The sequence below is a fragment of the Oncorhynchus mykiss genome, chromosome 12, assembly GCF_013265735.2.
Source record: "Oncorhynchus mykiss isolate Arlee chromosome 12, USDA_OmykA_1.1, whole genome shotgun sequence".
Taxonomy (NCBI): Eukaryota; Metazoa; Chordata; class Actinopteri; order Salmoniformes; family Salmonidae; genus Oncorhynchus; species Oncorhynchus mykiss.
The window spans coordinates 72123581-72148559 of record NC_048576.1 but is presented as its reverse complement, the minus strand read 5'-3'; the positions used below and the strand labels follow the sequence as shown (position 1 = coordinate 72148559).

At 43.2% G+C, this 24979-nt stretch overlaps 1 protein-coding gene and 1 long non-coding RNA gene across 5 annotated transcripts; one reads left to right on the top strand and one right to left on the bottom strand.

The window, feature by feature from the left end:
• The first annotated feature begins 17568 nt into the window (after positions 1-17568).
• On the top strand, positions 17569-18298 carry LOC110538246. The gene is made up of 2 exons (XR_002475708.2): positions 17569-17706; positions 17963-18298. It is a non-coding gene; the product is annotated as an uncharacterized LOC110538246 (long non-coding RNA).
• A 187-nt stretch (positions 18299-18485) lies between these two features.
• On the bottom strand, positions 18486-23348 carry zfand2a (zinc finger, AN1-type domain 2A). 4 transcript variants are annotated; one of them, XM_021624943.2, is made up of 10 exons: positions 23168-23348; positions 22148-22221; positions 21769-21863; positions 21463-21594; positions 21207-21358; positions 20999-21112; positions 20594-20687; positions 19671-19753; positions 19096-19235; positions 18486-18829 (listed from the first exon to the last, which is right to left on the bottom strand). In XM_021624943.2, exons 2-9 carry the CDS (start codon positions 22200-22202, stop codon positions 19124-19126), a joined length of 837 nt encoding a protein of 278 aa, XP_021480618.2. In that variant the 5' UTR covers positions 22203-22221; positions 23168-23348; the 3' UTR covers positions 18486-18829; positions 19096-19123. The 4 variants fall into 4 exon arrangements, with proteins under 4 accessions (XP_021480618.2, XP_036794194.1, XP_021480617.2 ...); XM_036938299.1 differs by having other exon boundaries at positions 19151-19235; positions 20594-20684; positions 23168-23347; XM_021624942.2 differs by having other exon boundaries at positions 19151-19235; positions 23168-23346.
• Between the last annotated feature and the right edge of the window lie 1631 nt (positions 23349-24979).

The window sequence follows — 24979 nt, the reverse complement described above, 5'->3', positions numbered from 1 at the left end:
CTTGGCACACCTGTATTTAGAGAGTTTCTCCCATTCCTCTCTGCATATCCTCTGAAGCTCTGTCAGGTTGGATGGGGAGCGTCTCTGCACAGCTATTTTCAGGTCTCTCCAGAGATGTTCGATCGGGTTCAAGTCCGGCTCTGGCTGGGCCACTCAAGGACATTCAGAGACTTGTCCCGAAGCCACTCCTGCGTTGTCTTGGCTGTGTGCTTGGGTTCGTTGTCCTGTTGGAAGGTGAACCTTCACCCTAGTCTGAGGTCCTGAGCGCTCTGGAGCAGGTTTTCATTAAGGATCTCTCTGTACTTTGTTCAGTTCATCTATGCCTCTATCCTGACTAGTCTCCCAGTCCCTGCCGCTGAAAAACATCCCCATAGCGTTACGCTGCCACCCCCACGCTTCCCCATAGGGATGCTGCCACGTTTCCTCCAGATGTGACGCTTGGCATTCAGGCCAAAAAGCTCAATCTTGGTTTCATCAGACCAGAGAATCTTGTTTCTCATGGTCTGAGAGTCTTTAGGTGCCTTTTGGCAAACTCCAAGTGGGCTGTCATGTGCCTTTTACTGAGGAGTGGCTCTGTCTGGCTACTCTACTATAAAGGCCTGATTGGTGGAGTGGTGCAGAGATGGTTGTCCTTCTGGAAGGTTCTCCCATCGCCACAGAGGAACTCTGGAGTTCTGTCAGAGTGACCATCAGGTTCTTGGTCACCTCCCTGACCAAGGCCTTTCTCCCCTGATTGCTCAGTTTGGCCGGGCGGCCAGCTCTTGGAAGATCCTTGGTGGTTCCAAACTTCCACCATTTTTGGTACCCTTCCCCAGATATGTTCCTCTACACACTCCTGTCTCGGTGCTCTACGGACAATTCCTTTTTTCTCGTGGCTTGGTTTTTGCTCTGACATGCACTGTCAAATGTGGGACCGTATATAGACACGTGTACCATTCCAAATCATGTCCAATCAATTTAATTTACCACAGGTGGACTCCAATCAAGTTGTTGAAACATCTCAAGGATGATCAATGGAAACAGGATGCACCTGAGCTCAATTTAAAGTCTCATAGCAAAAGGTCTGAATACTTACGTAAGTAAGGTAAGGTTTTAATAAATTTGCAAAAATGTCTAAAAAACAGTTTTCGCTTTCTCATTATGGGGTATTGTGTGTAGATTGCTGATGAGTTTTTATTTATTTAATCAATTTAAGAATAAGGCTCCAATTTAACAAAATGTGGAAAAGTGGTCTGAATACTCAAGGGGTCTGAATACTTTCCAAAGGCACTGCATGTACTTCCATTCATTTTTCAAATGGTATTGGGGACCTTCAGAGGAGTCTTGTGAGGCCTTTGGGTGTCCTAGAGGAAAACAACCGATGTGTACGTGTTTGTGAGGGTTTCACCTTACCAGAATAGTTTGTAGGCCAAACAATTCTGACACTACAGACGATTTGGTGAGAAGACAGATTTTCGGGATGTCTCGTGGTCTGACAAACACCGCTCTAGCTCTGTCACCTTTCACCACAGATGCGGAAGTGCGACATCGTCGGATGTGGTGGATTGAGACGCATCCAATGCAACAAATCTGACATCTCTAGCTTAAACTGACAGATGTTTATGCTAATTAGATTTCCACAGTGGGGCGCGGACATCGACTCTATGGGGTTCATACTGCATTTGAATAGCGATGGCATAAGTGGTACTTTGTCATTACAATTCTTGAGATTTCAGAGCGTATTGTTGTTAAGCATTGTTACAATATTCAGAAAGAAACGTCATACGGTACAATTCAACGTATGACTCAAGGTTGCCTTGGGAAGCTTTTGTTGGCTGCAAAGAGCTTTTCAATGATAAGTCAACATGTTGTGGGCAGCTTTGCAGTACATTGCATCATGATGTATTTAGTGAATGGTAAGATGGGTGTCTGTGGGTGGGGGAAGAAAACACTAAAGTATTATCAAAGTGCCCATGGCTTATGAAGTTGTGCGGCAAGGTACAGTAAATCAGCATTCTGAAATGCCTCCTAGGTTATTTCATGGGCAGGTTCCCATAGCAACCAAAGAAGGCTCATTTTCACAGGACACTGATCAGATCGTTAGCACTTTATGCTTCGTACTGGATTTATCTGACACTTCAGATTGATTTGGCATCAAGAGCACAGCAATCAGTGAGATGTTCTTCTGACATTCATGTGTTGTGTAATCGAATTAACATGAAGTACCCACTCGTTGTCAAAAGCACTGCGATACAGCATATATGGGATTTATTCCAACCTTCTATTTCTTCCCTAAACTTTCAACCTCCCATAGGTTCTCATCTCATATAATACTCACTCTAATGATGGGGTTAAGAGGAGCCAATCTTTCAGAGTAGTTAGAGGTACTGTATGTACTGTAAATCCTTATTAATCAGCTCATTTTATTCCAGTACTGTATGGTTGCAATCTGCAGATCTGTGCCTGCTTGTATGCAGTAATATCAAACAGGAAAATAATCACAATACATTTTTTGATTTGTCCAGTGGTTGACATGATACTTCTCACTATTTTAGTTCCAGTCAACGTCAACACACTAACACTAAAATAGATGAGAATAATTAGACCGGGATAAACATTCTCTGTCGATTAGCCAGTTGAGGTACATTACAACTAATGAGACTCAACCTTTCATGTCCATAATACCATTAAAGCAGACATGTCAGAGGATTCTGTTCAGAGACATTTTTTAAAAGCAGGCTGAAAAGGATCCTCATCACAGTCATTGTATAACCCATAGAAAGGTATATTTTGGCTCATGATTGGGGCTATTTTCCAGAACACTGTGGTGATTAGAGGGAGATCCTCTCTCCCATCATGATGAAAGCACAGGAAGTTGAAGTAGTAGCTGCTTTGATTAGGACAGGCCAGTTAGAGGAATACCTGCTCCAATCTACAACAGAACATGTGACGAAAACGCAGAGGCTGATTACCTCTTTCCACCTCAGTGTATATTGTGCAGTACCTTGGCAAGCACCTCGAAACTTGCTGCATATGAGTTCTCAATTGACTGTGTAAAGAAAGGTTGAATAACATAAACGAATGGTCACAATTTCTGTCTTCAAATGTTGTACAGTAGAATTGTGAGACAGATAATCGTCTCATGAGAATTCTGTCCTGATGTAGTTCTCATTGCGTTTCTTCCCATTTGGAATGTAGCTGAACCTGTGTCCACTGAGGTCAACAGCAGTGTCAGCTCAGATCATGTGATTTCATTTAGGAGCTAACCTCACACTCTCACCCAGGAATTGTAAGTGTTAGAAGAAGATATGGGACCACTGAAGCATGGAAAGAGAAACACATTTGACACTATTTGGTTACATTGAAGATGTTAGATGGGTTACATGAACATTGAGTCACAGGAATCCTCTGACACCACTGAACATATTATCCTAAATCATTCTGGTAGAGTCTGTAGGCTGTACCACAACCTGCCGTGATAGGGCTGTGCACAATTGGCCCAGCTACATCCGGGTTTGGCCGGTGTAGGCCGTCATAGTAAATATGAATTTGTTCTTAACTGACTTGCCTAGTTAATCAGTTCTCTCCAGAATTGCAACAACCACTCTGTTAAGAGTGCTGTAAATTGGAAGTGGCACTAGGATGAGATAGCATAGGCAGCATCTGAAATGACACCCTATCTCTTAAATTGTCCTTTGGGAATAGGGTGCAGTTTCAGATTTACCCTCTAGACTTTCAATATACACTCCAATTACTATGTCCGCCTTCATTTTTATGTAGATTTCATAATTAAATAGTAATTAAATAGTAATTGAAAATAGTTGATATGCCAATATTGTTCTAACAACAAAGACGTTACTTCAAACAATAAACACTGCTTTTTTCCCCTCAGACATCATTGCTCATCATTGCCCCAGAGATAGAAAAGCAGAGTATATAGTAAAATTGTGTTTGTTACCATGATGCTGGATGCTCAATTCCTCCAAACAAAAAGAATAACAAATTCCCCTGGGTCAGCCAGTGGTGCTGTTTCGCCTATTGCGGATCTCAGCCTTAAATCAGGAATAGTCACAATTGGATCAGTCATGTTTATTCCCTAGATTGGGAATATAGGGATCAGTCATGTTTATTCCCTTGATCGGGAATATAGGGATCAGTCCCAGCTTCCAATAAATACACAAATCACATCCTGTCTTTCTCCTAGTTGTCATGGAAACACAAGTATCTGAATTCAGACAGCGTTGTCTGTTGGGTGTTAGATAGAGTTGTCTAATTTCTCTGACCTGATACAAAATTCTCTAATATGTCCTTGATGACTCTCCAGCAGAGAGTAAAGTAAATTGTACTCTACAGTAAATCGTCACCCAGTTCTCCTACCCAGGTGCAACAGTTTGCGTAGCTTCAGAGACTGATTCGAGTGTGAAATTTAGTGTGAAAAATCATCAAAGATAAATAAATTCTGCTTAAATTGACTGACTTTGATGGGGATCTCTTTATTATGCTACTTAGATAAATTGATTACGTCAGTGATTGCGTCAATGATTGCACGCTCTACCTAGTGCAGATGACTAAATGGAATGTATATTATAATATATTTTGAATATGCTAGCCGATATTACAAATACAATGGCAAAGCATACTGTGGTATTCTATGTGCTGTAAATTGCATATCACTGATTGAATGTTCTTCCTAAACTGCAGATGAATAGCCAATGCTACGATCACAATGGCAAAGGAGACAGTGATATTCTGTGAGCTGTAATGAAGGTGCACTTTTGTCTGATTTCTCTGATATAGATGCTCAACTTTTTTTGGCCAGGCTAATGAGAGCGGGCCTTGAGCCTCACAATATACAGTCTTAGCTCAATTTATTCATCAGCTCCATTGTCACTTTGCAGTGGTGTGTCCATAGCCCCAGGAAGTATTTTGGGGGTGTGGGTGCCACGTTTTTTTTTAACCAATGTCTATATCGGTCTGCTACTTCAGGACTAGTAAAGGCCCAGTGCACTACTTTTGATGTGGATGTTTTGTGTCTTTGCCCATAACTCTGCACCTTTTGATGGAAACGTTTGAGGACAGGGCTTCGTTCGCAGAGAAAGGGACACGGCAACAACTCTTACAATTCCAACTACTGAGTCCTGCAAGACACTGTTTGTAATTATACAACTACCTTTTTTGCCAAAGTGGAGATGCTGAAAGAAAGTGGAGATGCGCTACATACGTCAATATCGGCCAGCTAATACAGGTAAAGGCTCGAGACATTGGCATATAGTATGTCATCTTGCAACCACTTTAGTGGATATCAACATTGTGTGCCTTTAGAGCCCTGGGAGTTATTAAGGAATCGCTTCATGCAAAAGGCAGTGGAGAAAATTGGCTTTAAATTATTGATGTCACTGAGATGCCATCTGCTGCACTACCTGATGTTGGCCTTGATTAATAGCCAAGAAAGAGAGCTATTACCTTAAGAAAGCTGGAATCACAGGGTGTACTCTTACAGGGTGTACTCTGGAGGCTTGGTTGGTCTTTGACAGACGAGTTGCCGCTCTCTTTATTTCAAGCTGTTGCTACTTCACTGCTTCTACTGGCTTCTGCAGCCAATAAGAACATCCAGGGCCTGCAGCACTACCAATGCTTGTTCTAACAGTCCCAAATGAAACCTGTTGCTCTGACACCTCTTGGCAGTCCGTCTTTAGACTAAGCGAAACAAATTGCAGGAAATAATATTGATTCACTTAATTATTCAGACTGTTTTTGTCCAGTATTAGAATGCTCCAGCACATACTGGGAATACGAGCTCAGTATGGGGTTCTCCCTGTGTTTTGCTATGTGTGACTGCGACACATTGTGATGAAACACTAGCCCGCCAGCCAGTTCAATCGTGATACAAGTCAGTATTCGACGTCCATCTATATCTGTGGACGTAGGGAGATGATGTAGAAACCAACCACCAGGTGCAGTGAGTGCTGTTACCTTCAAGAACGTTTTGGTTTTGCTAGGGCGTTAACATCTTGCCTCTTGTGAAAGATATTTGAACCCAGTGATAGAAAGTTGTTTTTGAGTAATTTTTTTAAGCCTATCCCAAACCTTGACCATTCAGAGTTCATTCCTAACCTTAAGAATTTGGAGTTAATGCCTGAACTTAATCCTAAACGTAAACATTTGGAGTTAATGCCTGAGCTTAATCCTAACCTTAAACATTTGGAGTTAACGCCTAAACCTAACCTGAAACACTTGGGAATTTGACATTTGGAACAACTTCGAAGGTTGACGTTTGATAAACATGGAAGAACGTCTGATTCTGACATGAGACTGTGAGAGCTGGTAGAGCATGCAGCATTGTCCCCCTGCAGTGAGGTTGATTAGGATAACAGTACATCTTGTAATTCCAAGATTTCTTTAGGTAACAGCTCTCCTTCTTGGCTATTAATCAGCTCCACATTACCTGATGACAGACAGGAGAGCACAGTAACAAAGCAGAATGGGAAACTCCTGCAATCATTTGACTATAAAAGAGCTGTCACGGGTATTAATACTGTATGATATCTACTTTCATAAAGATTGATGGACACTAATGAATTACATAAGAGAATACAAGCTTCAAAGGTGTCATGGTGAATTTTTAAATGAATGCAGCCCTTTGTTATAATGTTTCATTGTTTATGAGGCATACAGTTGAAGTCGGAAGTTTACATACACTTAGGTTGGAGTCATTAAAACTCGTTTTCAACCACTCCACAAATTTCTTGTTAACAAACTATAGTTTTGGCAAGTCGGTTAGGACATCTACTTTGTGCATGACACAAGTAATTTTTCCAACAATTGTTTACAGACAGATTATTTCACTTATAATTTACTGTATCACAATTCCAGTGGGTCAGAAGTTTACATACACTAAGTTGACTGTGCCTTTAAACAGCTTAGAAAATTATGTTTTGCTTTAGAAGCTTTTGATAGCTTCTGGTATTTCAAGGCCTACCTTCAAACTCAGTGCCTCTTTGCTTGACAACATCGGAAAATCAAAAGAAATCAGCCAAGGTTCATCCTTGGGAGCAATTTCCAAATGCCTGAAGGTACTACGTTCATCTGTACAAACAATAGTATGCAAGTATAAACACCATGGGACCACGCAGCCGTCATACCGCTCAGGAAGGAGACACATTCTGTCTCCTAGAGATTAACGTACTTTAGTGCGACAAGTGCAAATCAATCTCAGATCAACAGCAAAGGACCATGTGAAGATGCTGGAGGAAACAGGTACAAAAGTATTTTTATCCACAGTAAAACGAGTCCTATATCGACATAACCTGAAAGGGCGCTCAGCAAGGAAGAAGCCACTGCTCCAAAACGGCCATAAAAAAAGCCAGACTACGGTTTGCAACTGCACATGAGGACAAAGATCGCACTTTTTGGAGAAATGTCCTCTGTTCTGAGGAAACAAAAATACAACTGTTTGGCCATAATGACCATCGTTATGTTTGGAGGAAAAAGGGGGACGCTTGCAAGCCGAAGAACACCATCCCAACCCTGAAGCACGGGGGTGGCAGCATCATGTTGTGGGGGTGCTTTGCTGAAGGAGGGACTGGTGCACTTCACAAAATAGATGGCATCATGAGGTAGGAAACTTATGTGGATATATTGAAGCAACATCTGACGGAACTGTTCGCTTTCGTTTTTGTATTCGTTATTTTTGTTTGAGTGATTCTTGACAATAAAGATCATGAACACTTTCCACGCTGAGCTTTGGTTCACTCTTCCTTACGACGATGAGCATTACAGCTGCTGGCCCAGTGGATTAATTGAGAGACATGAAAAGCTCCCAAAGTCATTTTTTGATCACAACAGTCTCTGAAAATGGTGTCTGAAATATTTGACAGCACATAGACTACTATGAATGCCACTTCCACCCACTTAAAAAAATATCATAGTATACTATGGTATAAATACAATTATTTAACCCTTACTTTACCAGTTAAGTTGACTGAGAACACATTCTCATTTACAGCAACGACCTAGAGAATAGTTACAGGGGAGAGGAGTGGGGATGAATGAGCCAATTGTAAACTGGGGATAATTAGGTGACCGTGATGTTATGAGGGTTAGATTGGGAATTTAGCCAGGACACAGGGGTTATCACCCCTACTCTTATGTAAAGTGCCATGGGATCTTTAGTGACCAGAGTCAGGACAATGTCCCATCTGAAAGATGACACCCAACACAGGGCAATGTCCCTAATCACTGCCCTGGGGCATTGGATATTTTTTTTAGATCAGAGGAAAGGGTGCCTCCTACTGGCCCTCCCGCACTGTAGTGTAGTGTTTTTGCAGACTAAAGACTGTAGTATGCTATAGTATTATAGTTAACTATAGTATAAATACTGTAGTAAAATAACTGTTGTATAATGTAATGTTTATTGCAAATTGTAGTAGTATTTGTAGTAGTAGTAGTACTGTAGTAGTATCTACTGTAGCATTTTTGGGGACTGTAATATACTGTAGTGTTTTTGCAGACTGTAGTATATTGTAGTATTTACTGTAGTGTTATTGCAGACATATCAGGAAACCTACCAGAGAAATACTAAAAGGGCACATTTTCTGATTTCAGAGCTTCTGCTATTTTCTAGAAGCTGTAGGGAACACAATGTGGCAAATTGTGATATGGCGAGTGGAATGAGCAGGGCATATGCAAATTAAATAGACACTGTGGTTTTTACTATAGCAGTGTCTTAGTGGACACTACAGTCTTTTTTTGGCAGATATCTACTGTAGTATTTAGCATAGTATTTTTCCTTATACTTCAACATTCTATAGTAAGTACTACACATGAGCGAGGGATTCTACATTCTGTATTCTACAGTATACTAGAGTTCACCATACAAATATATAGTAAGTAATGTAGTATTCTATAGTAAACTGTAGTATTTTTTTCATGTGGGCATGATAATATCATTTAAAAAAATGTGTTCCATGTGAGTTTCCATGAACAAAAAAAGACATACAGGGTAATAAAAGCAAATGTTTTTCAGAATAATATGAGTTTAATTTGTTTTATTTTTGAGACGGGTTAACATGATTGTCTAATACAGGTAATACAACAGGAAATAGAACAGACAGGGAGCCTGGTGTTACCTACTTATGTCAATAGATGTATTGGACGGAGCACAAGAAGGTACAACCCAATAAATACAGATCATTACATTATTTTTTGTGGCTTGTAATAAACCTTCTGCTGATCTCGTGTTCTAGAAAACACAAAGGACACTGCAAGTCAGACCTCTTTACAAAACCATATCCTTGAGGATTAAGGACACATCCTACTGAGGTTGACAATATTCACAAAGCCCTGTTTGCTGTAAGAAGCTAAAGAAGCCCACGAATTCATCACCAACCCCCTGAAGCCACACTGAACCACAATCGCCCACCCGTCTGAGAGGCTGCCTGCCTCGAGAGGAAAATCATTTTCCAAGGAGCAGCGCTAACCCAGATGCACCTGCAATAAAATACAGCACTACTTTGGGAACGGTTGTCTCATTGGAGCCTGAGCATGAAAGTAAGTGTGCAAATCCTTCAAAAAGAAAGTAGGTGGATAGGATACATTGAATTTGCGGCTTTGTAGTTGATGTGAGATTAGGCCTACATGTTTTCTACTTGCTGTTTTCTATGTTATATTATTTCAGTCACTGAGGGCATTATGTGCAAGAAAACAAACACCCTGCCCACACAGTTTATTTTTTTGATGACAAAGCTCTTATCTCAGTTTGAATACTACTGGATTCAAGGTAAATATCCTTTCACTGAATCTTACCATCCACACAGTTAACTAAAGGATCCATTCTGTTACCAGCACTACAGACAATGCAGAGAGAAACTTGTTTCAAGGTCAGCCAAGAGGTGCTGCTGAATAATGTAGAGAAGGAGTTTTCTAACTTTTCTTGCCCAATGACCCCCACTCAGGTAAATCGGCTACCCAGGGACCCCCATTATATGTTAGCAAAAAATCATGTCTTGAGTAGAAGTAATCAACATTTTAAAATAAATAGATTTGGTAGACAGTTTCATTATTTGACCTCCCCACAGTTCATTGGAAGAGGAAATGTAAACTCTAACATGGTCTATCAGGTAAAACGGTAAAGGTATCTTGCGACATAGAGACAATTTTCACAGTTGTAAAGCACATTTTTCAAAAATGTTCCATTGAGCTGAGAGAAAATGTTATAGCTTTAAAGCTAATTTCCAGGAATTCCATACAGTTTGTCATGGAGCTGAGAGATAATGTGTCACGTTCTGACCTCTATTTCTGTTGTTTTGTATTTATTTAGTATGGTCAGGGCGTGAGTTGGGTGGGCAGTCTATGTTTGTTTTTCTATGTTTTGGGGCATTTCTATGTTTTCGGCCTAGTATGGTTCTCAATCAGAGGCAGGTGTCATTAGTTGTCTCTGATTGAGAATCATACTTAGGTAGCCTGGGTTTCACTGTGTGTTTGTGGGTGATTGTTCCTGTCACTGTGTTTGTTGTCACAGGATAGGACTGTTTTGCGTTTTCACATTTCTTGTTTTTGTTAGTTTGTTCATGTGTAGTGATTTATTAAAACATGAATAACCACCACGCTGCGCTTTGGTCCGCTTCTCTTCCTCCTACAGACGAACGCCCTTACAGAATCACCCACCACAACAGGACCAAGCAGCGTGTCAACAGGCAGGAGCAGCAGGAGAAGCAACAGCGGCTGCAGGAGATACGTAGTAAGGAATTCTGGACATGGGAGGAAATCCTCGACGGGAGAGGACCCTGGGCTAAGCCAGGAGAATATTGCCGCCCCAAGGCCGAGCTGGAGGCAGCAAAAGCAGAGAGGCGGCATTCTGAGAAGCAAGCACGGCGGCGCGGACGGAAGCCCGAGAGTCACCCCAAAAAATTTCTTGGGGGGGGGGCACAGGGGGAGTGTGGCAGAGTCAGGAGTCAGACCTGAGCCAACTCCCCCCGTTTATCGTGAGGAGCCAAGGAGGAGCTCAGAACCAGAGCTGGTGTTGGAGGTGAGCGAAGCAGAGACTGAAGGAGTTAATGGGGAAATTGGAGGAGAGTGATATGAGGGACTTGCTGGTTTGGTGCATGAGGCACGACATTCGCCCGACGGAGCGTGTCAGGGATTTAATGGCACCGGGGTCAGCTCTCCATACTCATCCTGAGGTGCGTGCGAGGGGTCTGGTGAAGACTGTGCCAGCCTCACGCACCAGGCCTCCTGTGCATCTCCCTAGCCTTGCACGTCCTGTGCCATCTCAGCACTACAGTGCTCCTAGCAGTGCTAACTGTGGCGGGCGTGGTGCTGGTCAGGCACCGTGTTATGCAGTTGTGCGCACGGTGTCCCCAGTACGCGTGCTTAGCCCGGTGCGCTACATCCCAGCTCCCCACATCTGCCGGGCTAGGGTGAAGATCCAGCCAGGGCGGTTGGTGCCAGCCCTGCTCTCAAGATCTCCAGTACGCCTTCACGGCCCGGTCTATCCGTCACCACCTCCACGCACCAGCCCTCCGGTGGCAGCCCCCCGTACCAGGCTGTCTCTCCGGCCCATCCTTACAGGGGCTTCCTCCTCTCCAGCGCTGCCGGAGCCTCCCACCTGTCCGGCGCCTCTGCCGGAGCCTCTCGCCTGTCCGGCGCCGCTGCCGGAGCCTCCCGCCTGTCCGGCGCCTCTGCCGGAGCCTCCCGCCTGTCCGGCGCCTCTGCCGGAGCCTCCCGCCTGTCCGGCGCCTCTGCCGGAGCCTCCCGCCTGTCCGGCGCCGCTGCCGGAGCCTCCCGCCTGTCCGGCGCCTCTGCCGGAGCCTCCCGCCTGTCCGGCGCCTCTGCCGGAGCCTCCCGCCTGTCCGGCGCCGCTGCCGGAGCCTCCCGCCTGTCCGGCGCCGCTGCCGGAGCCTCCCGCCTGTCCGGCGCCGCTGCCGGAGCCTCCCGCCTGTCCGGCGCCGCTGCCGGAGCCTCCCGCCTGTCCGGCGCCGCTGCCGGAGTCTCCCGCCTCTCCGGCGCTACCAGAGCCTTCCTCCTCTCCAGCGCTGCCGGAGTCTCCCGCCTGTTCGGCGCTACGAGAGCTACTCAGTCCGGCGCTTCCAGAGCCTTCCTCCTCTCCAGCGCCGCCAGTGCCGCTCGTCAGCCCAGCGCCGCCAACGCCGCCCGTCTGCCCAGCGCCGCCAGTGCCGCCCGTCAGTCCGGCGGTTCCAGAGCCTTCCTCCTCTCCAGCGCCGCCAGTGCCGCCCGTCTGCCCAGCGCCGCCAGCGCCGCCCGTCTGCCCAGCGCCGCCCGTCTGCCCAGCGCCGCCCGTCTCGCCCGTCTGCCCAGTGCCGCCAGTGCCGCCCGTCTGCCCAGTGCCGCCAGTGCCGCCCGTCTGCCCAGCGCCGCCAGTGCTGCCCGTCTGCCCAGCGCCGCCCGTCTGCCAGGAGCCGCCAGTGCCGCCCGTCTGCCAGGAGCCGCCAGTGCCGCCCGTCTGCCAGGAGCCGCCAGTGCCGCCCGTCTGCCAGGAGCCGCCAGTGCCGCCCGTCTGCCAGGAGCCGCCAGTGCCGCCCGTCTGCCAGGGGCCGCCAGTGCCGCCCGTCTGCCAGGGGCCGCCAGTGCCGCCCGTCAGCCAGGGGCCGCCAGTGCCGCCCGTCTGCCAGGGGCCGCCAGTGCCGCCCGTCAGCCAGGGGCCGCCAGTGCCGCCAGTAAGCCAGGGGCCGCCAGTGCCGCCAGTAAGCCAGGGGCCGCCAGTGCCGCCAGTAAGCCAGGGGCCGCCAGTGCCGCCAGTCAGCCAGGGGCCGCCAGTGCGCCAGGGGCCGCCAGTGCCGCCAGTCAGCCAGGGGCCGCCAGTAAGCCAGGGGCCGCCAGTGCCGTCAGTCAGCCAGGGGCCGCCCGAGCAGCTGCCCCTCTGTCCAGAGCTGCTGTCGCCCCTCTGTCCCAAGCTGCTGTCGCCCCTCTGTCCCAAGCAGCTGTCGCCCCTCTGTCCCGAGCAGCTGTCCCTCTGTCCCGAGCAGCTGTCCCTCTGTCCCGAGCTGCTATCGCCCCTCTGTCCCGAGCTGCTATCGCCCCTCTGTCCCGAGCTGCTATCGCCCCTCTGTCCCGAGCTGCTATCGCCCCTCTGTCCCGAGCAGCTGCCCCTCTGTCCCGAGCAGTTGTCCCTCTGTCCCGAGCAGCTGCTTCACCTCTGTCCCGAGCTGCCCCTCTGTCCCGAGCAGCCCCTCTGTCCAGTGGGGTCATTGAGAGGGGTGGCCATGGTGAGTAAGCCAGGGAGGCGGACAATAAGGCGGACTAAGACAACGGTGAAGTGGGGTCCGCGTCCCGCGCCAGAGCCGCCACCGCGGACAGACGCCCACCCAGACCCTCCCCTATCGGTCAAGGTTTTGCGGCCGGAGTCCGCACCTTTGGGGGGGGGTACTGTCACGTTCTGACCTCTATTTCTGTTTTGTATTTATTTAGTATGGTCAGGGCGTGAGTTGGGTGGGCAGTCTATGTTTGTTTTTCTATGTTTTGGGGCATTTCTATGTTTTCGGCCTAGTATGGTTCTCAATCAGAGGCAGGTGTCATTAGTTGTCTCTGATTGAGAATCATACTTAGGTAGCCTGGGTTTCACTGTGTGTTTGTGGGTGATTGTTCCTGTCACTGTGTTTGTTGTCACAGGATAGGACTGTTTTGCGTTTTCACATTTCTTGTTTTTGTTAGTTTGTTCATGTGTAGTGATTTATTAAAACATGAATAACCACCACGCTGCGCTTTGGTCCGCTTCTCTTCCTCCTACAGACGAACGCCCTTACATAATGTTGCAGTTTTAAAGCTAATTTCTTGCAATTTTATACATTTTGCCATGGCTAATGCTATGTACCTCTGCTCAAATGTTAGAACAAAATCAAAGATGGTATTATAAAACAAGATATACAGTTCAATTTTCTGCATGCTCTCTATCTGGTTTTGGTCTTTTAAATTGACACGGAAAGAGTTTTTCATCCCAAAAATGACCACTTAGACTGCACACATAAGATTTTTCTATAGAGGAAAAAAAGTTAAATTAGCTCCAATGACTGTAAATACCTCTGTATTCAAGGGATAGTTTGAGATTTTGTATGAAGCCCTTTATCTACTTTCCCAGAGTAGGATGATCAGGAACAGCTAGCATGATAACTGTTCCTGTAGACTTCCCAATGTCATTTTATTTTTATTTGCGGAACCCCTGCAATACCGCCGCAGGCCCCAGTTTGAAAACCCTTGATGTAGAGCACTGCAAAGCACTAACAAGACAGATTGGAGGATCTTCTAGCTTTCCTGAATGTGAAAGGTAGACTAGTAATCAAATGGGATGTTCTTGATTAATGTGCAACAGGATATATTTTTGTTTGATACCTACTCGCATATTGACTCCTAATAACTGATATGTTCATGACGCTCAGATATATTTTCAATCACATGCTTCTGGTGTAACAGGTGCAGCTGTCGTTCCCCTGAGTATGCTTCACATCCCAACTGATAAGGATCTGTGTAGACAGGGTGCATTGGAGGGATGGTTCTTCTGTCACTCTGAGGAATGATACATGTGAGAGGACCTGAATTTTGGTTATTTCCCAGAATACATTACAGATGGGTTCACTAGTTCCTCTTATACCATAGACATCACCATACCATAGTTTCCCCAATCTACAGTCTACCATTTATTTACACCAATCAGGGCCACCCTGCTGACAGGAAACATAACCCACTGAGCACACAACATTGTTTCAATGGAATTTCTCAATGTATTGTGATGTGGAATCTACAGGGAAAATACAGTGGATTTGCAAAAAGTCAAGGGTACTTTTTCTACCACAGGATTGTCATCATGGTTACCAATTTTCAACAGCAGACAAACCTCGTATAAAATATGTTGAATTAGTACCTTTGAAACATTGGCAGATCAAGATCAACGTTCAACGTTATATATCCACTATCAGAAAAAAACTAAGTTCAGCAGCACCTCCTCCTGGAAGGTTGACCTATCTACAGCTATCCATTGGTCTCGCATCCAGGGTTTTAACTATGGCCAGCCTTGCATAGCTTTGATATTTGTGATTGACTACAACCAACATGCTATTGTGAGAATGATTATTGATAGATCTCTTAATAACTATTCCAATGGTAGGTTTAACAGAGCAAATGAAATGTAACTATACTTTAGTCATACATCATCAACAATCATCAATTGGCTTAAACAGCATTTGCAAAATCATCAACAGCTAGTTTCAATTCAACCCAGGGTTCAACTAAAAACAGACAATAAATATAAAGTTTCAAGCTGTGATTGATTTCAAATGTAATCTTCAAGTTCACCATTTATAATTGATATGTTGGATTCACATCTCCATCTAAACCAAAATTCAAAGTTGAAGAACAGGACTAAATCAAATCAAACTTTAAAAGCACTTTAAATCAATTTTGATTTGATTTAGTCATATTCTTTAAATGTTGATATTTACAGTGATGTGAAAAAGTAATTGGCCCCTTTCTAATTTGCTCTACTTTTACATATTTCTGATACTGAATGTTATCTGATCTTCAAACAAAACATTGTTAGATAAAGGGAACCTGAGTGAACAAATAACACAACAATTACATTCTTATTCCATTATTTAATTTTTAAAAATTATGCAACACCCAATGCATCTGGTAATTGACCCCTTACACTCAATAGCTGGTTGTGCCACCTTAAGCTGCAATGGCTCCAACCAAACACTTCTTGTAGTTGTTGATTAGTCGCTGTGGAGGAATTTTGGACCACTTTTCCATGCAGAACTGCTTTAACTCAGCGACATTTGTGGGTTTCAAGCATGAACTGCTCATTTCAATTCCTGCCACAACATCTCAATAGGGATTAGGTCTGGACTGACTAGGTCATTCCAAAACTTCCAATTTGTTGCATTTCAGACATTTTCATGTAGACTTGATTGTGTGTTGTGGATCATTGTCTTGCTGCATGACCTAGCTGCTCTTCTGCTTCAGCACACAGACGGATTACCTGACAGTCTCCTGTAGAATTCTCTGATACAGAGCAGAATTCGTAGCTCTTTCAATTATGCAAGTCGTCCAGGTCCTGAGGCAGCAAAGCATCCCCAAACCATCCCACTACCACCACCATGCTTGACAGTTGGTATGAGGTTCTTACTGTGAAATGCATTGTTTGGTTTTGACCAGCATAAAAGTTGACTCAAGTTTGTCAAAAAAGCATCTGGAAGCACCTGGATGATGATCAAGACTCTTGGAAGAATGTTCTATGGACAGACGATTCAAACATATACCTTTTGGGATGAAATGGGTCCTATTATGCCTGGTCACTTACACTCTGTACTTTTAATGTTATGTCAACTGCAATCCTGGTCATTTGGTTGTGCTATTAGAAGAAGCACAGTGATAACACCTTACATGTTTGTATAAATACAAAATATCTGACATTGTATTTACATTTGAACTTTGCTGTGCTTTTAAATGGTTGAAAGCGCAGTGATAGTACATTTACATAATGACAACTAATTTTAAAATCTTACAGTTTTTCCATTGGAATTTGGTTGTGCTTTTAGATGGTTGGAAGTGATAACACATTGGGAATTCAACACACTTCTGGCTGTCTTTTTGAGAGGGTGAATAAGGGTTGATATCTCATTGATCAACGTCAATCAAACATTACCCACATTTCCATGTTGAAATTATTTGGTGTGCCCAGGGGGAAGCTACAGAGTGTGCCTTTATTCTGTTTGCTCAGATGAAACTAGATCCAAATGAGTAATCCTATAACTAATGTCACTATGTGACAATTGGCAATTATGTGCTGTTTTCCAAATGTTTGAGGGTGAGGAGGTCGTAACAGCTAAGGGAGCTAAATGAAGGTGACCAAGCACACCATTATGCAAATGAACTTAGTTTGCCAATGAACATGGTTTCAATCCTGTCAATCCTTTGCGTAATGCTTAGCTTCCTTGGTCATATTTTCCTTGGTTATATTTTATCAGTGAAAAATATTACTCAGAATGTATTTAATAATCTTTCATTTATGGCATCCGATGTATTTCAAGGATTTTAATTGAGTGCTACAATCATGCTAGTGACACACTAGCCTGACTAATTCATAACCATGACAACATGAGCAGCACTTCCCCAATCTGTCATGAAATGGTCAACAAATGAGCCTTCCTTATGGAAGAAAAAAACAAACACCATTCTTGTGAACCTGCCCAACAACACCCATCCCTTTGTTTTTACACTGCTGCTACTCGCTGTTCATTATCTATGCATAGTGACTACCCCTAGCTACATGTAAAAAATTACCTCAACTAACCTGTACCCACGCACATTGACTCGGTACCGGTACCCCATGTGTATATAGCCTCATTATTGTTGTTTTATCGTGTTACTTTTTAAAATATCTCTTACTTTATTTAGTAAATATTTTATTAACTCGGCATTGTTGGTTAAGGGCTTGTAATTATGCATTTCACGGTGAGGTCTACAGCGGTTGTATTCGGCGCATGTGACAAATACAATTTTATCCTCTTTGGCCTCCCTCAAAGATTTCACATTCAACGTTATGCTGCCCTCTGTTGGACAAAGTATGAATGCGTAGTGGTAAAGACAGGTCTCATGACTATTCATTCCTTGAGTAACAGGAACGATTTACCAGAGGTGTATGTATTCATTACGGAAACCGTTTGCCGTTTAAGAACCAACAGAAGCTAAACAATAGTTTCTGTTGGACAAATTCAGGTAGGTCCCTCCACGTTTTTTCCCGTTTAAGAAACGTTTTGCAACAGAATCGGCGTAATGAATATGCACTAAAGTTAGTTTGCTCTACTCCGGTTATATTGCTCATGTTGGTTTTGTCTCAGCTGTTTTTGCTGTTAGGAATTATTTCTAGGGGTGGTGCTTAATAACTGCAAAGGTCTTCTTGGAAACAGACATTACTGATGAAATGTTGACAATAAAAAGACACTTTCTATCCACTTACCTTTAAATTCAACAGCCAAGGTCGATAAGGCCTACCCTGAGAGAATTCAAAGCTGGAACTGCGTCGCAAAGGCCCTGATGGATGTGTTGGGGAACAACACAATACACATCAACATCATGGAAATCAACAAGTGTATTTGTGTTCATTCCATTTACCAAGCACTGCCAATTGAATAGACTAGACAATAGCACAATACAATCAACTGTATTGTGTACCTGCTGTTTTTCAGTTGTCATGATGATGCAGACAAGAGTCTACTTGTTTTGACTAGCTAGTAACATTAGCATTTCATTACACCCGTTATAACATCTGCTAAACTGTGTACTAGACCAATACACGTCGATTTAAATATGTTGGATTATATAATGGCCTTCCTTTTTTATTCTTAATTGGCAAAGTTTGGGCTGAGATTGTTCTCTCTAACCCATAGAAATTGAACCGCATTCCAGTTCTGTTCTCCAAACTTCATTCCTCTCCAGTTATATCATCCTCCTGTATATATATGCCTTGGACATAGAACGTGCATCAGAAACAAATACATCTTTAAAATAATTTATTCAATAAACATTGATGCTGAGGTTAAATGTCCATGATCAACATAGAAAATATGTACATAGAGAGCCATTGGTAAAAAGGACAGAAAGTCTGTCTAGAATGGTGTGCTGAGTAGAGAGAAAGCAGTGATACTATTCAATATATCTCGATGAAAGTTCCAGACTGTTCATTAGTTGGGATCAGTGATACTGGACGTTAGAGTTCTGCTGGAGGGTTCCATCGATGTAGCACAGTTGCTAGTTGATTACTGGTGGTAGCAGTTTGGGCTCAGACACTGGTCTGGGTTTATGATAGGCTGCAGGAAGACTGCTTGGAGGACTCTCTCTCCTATGATAGAAAGTAAGATATTAGTACAGGCAAAAGTCAATTTAATTCAAGACAAAGAATCATTAGTGAGAGGCTTGTCTCACCATTTACGGTAAATATTCAACACGGGGAGAGAAAAAAAAGAAGTATAATTTAATAAGATAAATCAGATAAAATACACATTAAGTAGTACTTCAAAGTGTCATTCATTTTCGACGTAGCTGATCTTTAAATGCACCCAGTGACGATGATGAAGGAATATAGGGGACGCCATGGAGACAATGTACCTAGGTGAGGTCCTGTCCTGTTAGCATGCTACTGACGCCTAAGTTTTCTGGATACCTGTTGTCTCCGCTGCTGGCGTCTGTACTCTTCTTCACTAGCAGCAAGGGCCTGAGCCAGAGCCAAATCCTCCTGCTCCTGAGGGCTGAGACAGACACTTCTATGTCACACAGAGGAATGCATCATCACACTGCAGAGAGCATGCAAGAGGCACAACGACACACTCACCAGAAAGGGTGGATAACAGACACACACACATACAGTCAGTCACAGGTCTGAGGAGCAGCAACACACATCATGAGATGAGGGAAACTGAACTGTGGGCACCACTGTACTTAATTTATGAAGTCATGGGCAAGAAAGATGGGCTAAACAGTGGAATGTCAAACCTATTAATATTGTGTTTTCCTAGAGTAACCAAATAGCCTGCATTTCAGCTAGAACAAACACATAGCAATACGAGCTAGTGAAGAAAAACAATAGGTAACTGGGTTGTGTTGATGGCATCTGGACATGATTACAGCCTATATTATGTGTGGGTGATGCTGGATTATGGGATTTAATGGGGATTGTTTATTACCTGAGCGTTGGCGGTTGGACTGTGCTGCGAGCCGACTCAGCCAAGGACATCTCCAGCGCTCTTTGTAAGGCCTGCTCCTCAGTCTACAATCACACCATGCAGATAAACACTTACAGGATGTTTATTATTTTGTTCTTGGAATCGCAATGAATAAACAGGAGCAGACTATAGAATCTCAATGAATAAACAGGAGCAGACTATAGAATCTCAATGAATAAACAGCAGGCTATAGAATCTCAATGAATAAACAGCAGGCTATAGAATCTCAATGAATAAAACAGGGGCAGACTATAGAATCTCAATGAATAAAACAGGAGCAGACTATAGAATCTCAATGAATAAAACAGGAGCAGACTATAGAATCTCAATGAATAAAACAGGAGCAGACTATAGAATCTCAATGAATAAACAGGAGCAGACTATAGAATCTCAATGAATAAACAGCAGGCTATAGAATCTCAATGAATAAAACAGGGGCAGACTATAGAATCTCAATGAATAAACAGGAGCAGACTATAGAATCTCAATGAATAAACAGCAGGCTATAGAATCTCAATGAATAAAACAGGGGCAGACTATAGAATCTCAATGAATAAACAGGAGCAGACTATAGAATCTCAATGAATAAACAGCAGGCTATAGAATCTCAATGAATAAAACGGGGGCAGAATATAGAATCTCAATGAATAAAACAGGAGCAGACTATAGAATCTCAATGAATAAAATAGGAGCAGACTTTAGAATCTCAATTAATAAAACAGGAGCAGACTATAGAATCTCAATGAATAAAATAGGAGCAGACTTTAGAATCTCAATTAATAAAACAGGAGCAGACTATAGAATCTCAATAAATGAACTGCAATTATTCAGAGAAGAGAGTTTACAGTAGTTTCAATCAAGTGGTGTAAGAGTGTTAGGCATACCAGGCCAGCCTGAAAGGATGCCGAAGCAGGTACTACATTCTGTGCTGGAGGGGGCCGCATGGCCGGAGCTGGACTATAAATGGCCTGAGCACTGCTGTGATAGAATCAAAAACAATAATGCTCAGTGCGGTTATAGAGTCAACAACAACACGTTCTAGAAAGCACAGCGGTAACAGGTAAGAGCAGTTCTGTGAAGGAAAAAAAATGTCATATCCTTTCCATGTGTTAGTATAATTCACTGACAATAAAAAAACATGTCAATTCATCCATCCCATGTGTTTTAGTGAGAATATGCCTCATGAATTTAGAGAACAAACTGTGCTTGTCAATATCACTTGTTAATTTATGTAAGCTTCATGTGGTTCTTCAGCATGGCGTTTCGAAAATCAATACGAGGATCCTCACCGACTAGTTTGGGTCCTAGCATTCCCATTAGAAACGGGCCTAGAACTTCCTCTACTGCATGAAGTGGAGGCACTGCTAGAGGATGCTCCTTGGGACCGCATGAAAGCAGCGAATCTGAAAGAAATCCAATGTAATCATCATTATACCGCAAAAGCTCACAATGTGCACCACAATCAATAAATGACATCAGGTGGAGGGAAATATTTACCCAGATTTGGAGACTGGTTTGTCTTCAGGCTTACAGTCATGGTCTAGTGGATGTCGGTGTTTAAGACAATAATTAATGTGGCACTGGTCACATGTCACTCGGATCATTTCTTTCTGCTTGCAGCCTCCTTTCGAGCATTTGTTTGTAAATATCTACAATAAAAAAAGGTTGGTTAGCTTAGATTAGGCATAGCTACTTCACTTTAACCATGGGCAGTTTGTGTAAATGGTCCTGTAGAGAAGCCTATCAACCGTACCTTTCTCTTGTTCTGAGCAGGGTCCGACTGGCAATCGCGATCGATGTGCTCCCCAACCTTGATGTCTGGCATTTCCCCTCTCTTGATGGGGATCGGGGTGTTGCACAGAGGACACACAGGGACCTGGATATCCTGGGGACAGAATCAAGCAGAGAGCCGTATTAAAGCTCTGTTTGGATCAATAGATAACATACAGACAACTAATAAGGTTGAACAGCATACATTAATTTATACATACTAACTGCACTTTACAGGAACTTTGCTTTAATTATAACATACAATGTTGCGAATTTATTTAAAATGTACCTTCTTGTAGGATGACATGCATTTGTGATTTGCATAGGTTATGTGGTCTTTACAAAAAATCTCTTCACAGGCATCACATCTCAATGGTAGGAAATCTGTCAGATATAAGAAATATGTCAAGGTGTTTATTCCATGGCAAAGGATCATCCATATGAATTTAGATAAATGAAATTCTCACTATCACTCTTCAATCATGATAATGGGTAGTGCAGCCCATGACAATTGGTTATGGAGGACTGGACTTAAACCACAACTATTGACAGATACCAAAGCCATACTAGAAAGGACAGGAAGGGAACACAAACAGGCTCTGTATTGGCAGGGTCCCAGAGGCACTGAGGTAGTATATGGAGATAGCATTTCATAACAAACCACTCACCCAGCTGCTTGCAGGAGTTTTCAGAGCAATGCTCTCCTAGATCTGGAAACTCCATGGCACTATGGTGATACACCCTTCAATTGAAAGATACATAGATAAGCTAAGATCATCCATAAACAATGTTTGTTTACCTGTGACAGGTTATCTAAATAAACTAACTTAGTCTGCGTCACTTCATTTTTTAAGAACAGTAGATTCAGCATATCAATTTTAGGCTATTTAAAAAGTCCCTTTGTTTACGTGCTTCCCTTTCAACTAACGTTAGTTACGCTTATGTAACAGGCTTATTATGGACGTGGAAGAATGTCCACTGACGGGTAGTTAGCTAACGTTAGCTACCCATCTAGATGTAGGTAGCTAGGACTTCCTATGATAACGAATGCTGAATCATGCCATCGCTTCTTGCTACCTACAATTTGCCATTTTGACTAATGTTAGCTAACTAGCTAAGTTATTATGGGGTATCTAGCAGCAGTCTCCCTCTCTACTAGCCGCAAGCTAGTAGCTAGGCCAGCTCCTCCCTGTACAATCGCTCGAGGACATAAATACAATTACCGAGCAGACCATTGTTAGTATTGTCTGTGTTTAAGCTACCTAACGTTAACTAGTGAGTTATTTATGGAATACCATTGATGAGCTTGTTCCTGGTTTACAGGCCAACAACAACTAAATTAAGCTAGCTTGCTTGCTGACAAACTAATGTTGTTAGCTAACATCCTAGACAACTACTGTAACGTTAACATTAAGTCGTTACTGATAGTTAACTAACGTTTAAGTTACTAATTTTACTTTACTTTAATTCGAAACGGATAATATTTAGCAAAAATATATTTGGTACAATTGTTTACCATCACGAACGTTAGCTAGATAGCTAGTTAGCTAACACTTGGAGCGAATATGGATTGGAGACACCCGTTGCCTTGGTTTGGTTGGCTGACTAGCTAGCTAGATACGATAACTAACGGCAAACCATAGTACATTGAAAAATACATGCAACAATAGGCGACTCCTCTCACTTACCCAGAGACTTGGTTCAACCAGACAGCTCTATTTGATTATTCTTCCCCCTCTTGCTTTGAAATTAACGTTAAACTTTGAGGAAGCGAGTGGCTAGCAAGCTCTCTTGACAGCCAGCTACATCGAAGCGTCACTGACGCTGTTGTTTACGCCCCTCCTCACGGTTGTACTAGCTAGGGAGTTCCAGAATGTACCACACGAGGCAGGGATGGAGCGTTGTTTTGATCACAGTGACACAGCGTTGTTGAGAACTGTCCATGATGCTGGATTTTACGAAACGTCTAATTGAGACGTGTTTGGGTTGTCTCAAACCAGCACCACGGACAGCTCTCAATAATCCCGTGTCACTGTGACTAAATATGAAGGTGACTAGCTAGTCTCTCGCCAGACTAGTTCAGAAAGGCCATGTCAGAATGAATCACATTTCTGTAATCATGGTAGGTCTATAACTAGGGTATAATAAAGCACACAAAATAAGCAGAATGATGCTAGTTGTGATTTTGGATAGTTATCACCTTCCAACTTTGTTTTCTGTTTGATATTGTATTTGTTTACTTGCTGAATAACATATGTGTTATTCCCAGAGCATATATCTTTGTTTCACAAGTAAATGTGCCCTTTTATTAATCAGCACAATATAGGCTATAGGTGATTCATTCATGCTGATGAAATTGCCCATATGGGCTAGGCACGTTTGTGTACACTGGAAGCAATTGTGAGTCTAAAGAGGAACATGTGCAATACTGCAGTCAATGTAATGGCATATCATTACCAGATGGTGGCAGCAGAGCTCTTTCAGACGTCTATACAGTCTTCAACATCTGGTTGTTTATTACTGGCCACATTGTGTTTTTGTATTGTGGCAGTCCCATTAATAGACTCTCTAATCTCATGTTTCATGCATACATTAACAGAAGGGTAACTGCAGAGGAAAGTTGTCATTGCAAAGATAAAGTTACAATATATATGTACAGAAGTGTTACTGGGGGAGTTAGTGAGGGTGGGCCTACCTAGTCAGTTTCAGATTTTGAAAGTATGAAGTTGTAGACACTTTCGACATGAGTATGAAAAACACATAGATAGCGATTGTTAATGATTATGTTACTAGAAACAAAGCCTAACTTAAAGCAGCAACTCCCTGTTGAAGAGGCACTGGAATCCACATAAACACACACCATAGCAGGACCAACCCCATCATCAAGAGGTCAAATAGCTGGAAATAGTAGTTCTATAGTAGATTCAACCCACAAAATGGACTATTCTCATTATGCAACAGTACAGTGTTATGATCAAAGGCTGGGAGAAGTGATCACAGAGGCACTCCTCTAGATTATTCCCCTGTACTGTAGCACCTGGCTCATAAATGGCTAATTCTGCTGCCAGATGGCATCGCTTGCTGAACACCTGGTTCATCATAGGGATTCCTCTCCCTTTGCTCACACTATATCTGCTCGAATTATATGTGCCCCCTTCCATCCCCCCCTCCAGTTTGTCCATGGTGAGGACACCTCTCAATCTCCTTGGTCATACTTTGTTCTGGACAATCTCAGGATGCCACTGTTTCTTAGGTGAGGGCTATAGCACAACTGGCCCTGCTACAGTATCCTAAAGCCTATTCAATGTAAAAAATAAAAATAAACTCTGTAGTTTCTCTCTACACTCCTGAAAAACAGGAGTCAAATTTAGTTTTTTTCTAGAATGACAGACCACAATAAAACAGGTTCTAAACCAGTTACGTAAACCAGTTACCTAAACCAATTACTTAAACCAGTTACTAAAACCATTATTATTAAACCATCACAGTTAAGTAACTTT

Coding starts and splice junctions, on each gene's coding strand:
- zfand2a (XM_021624942.2), bottom strand. CDS start 22,202: ATGGAGTTTCCAGATCTAGGAGAGCATTGCTCTGAAAACTCCTGCAAG. Junction 19,754..20,593: donor CATCCTTTCAGGCTGGCCTG/GTATGCCTAACA, acceptor GTGTGATTGTAG/ACTGAGGAGCAGGCCTTACA. Junction 18,830..19,150: donor GCCAGCAGCGGAGACAACAG/GTATCCAGAAAA, acceptor TTTCTATCATAG/GAGAGAGAGTCCTCCAAGCA.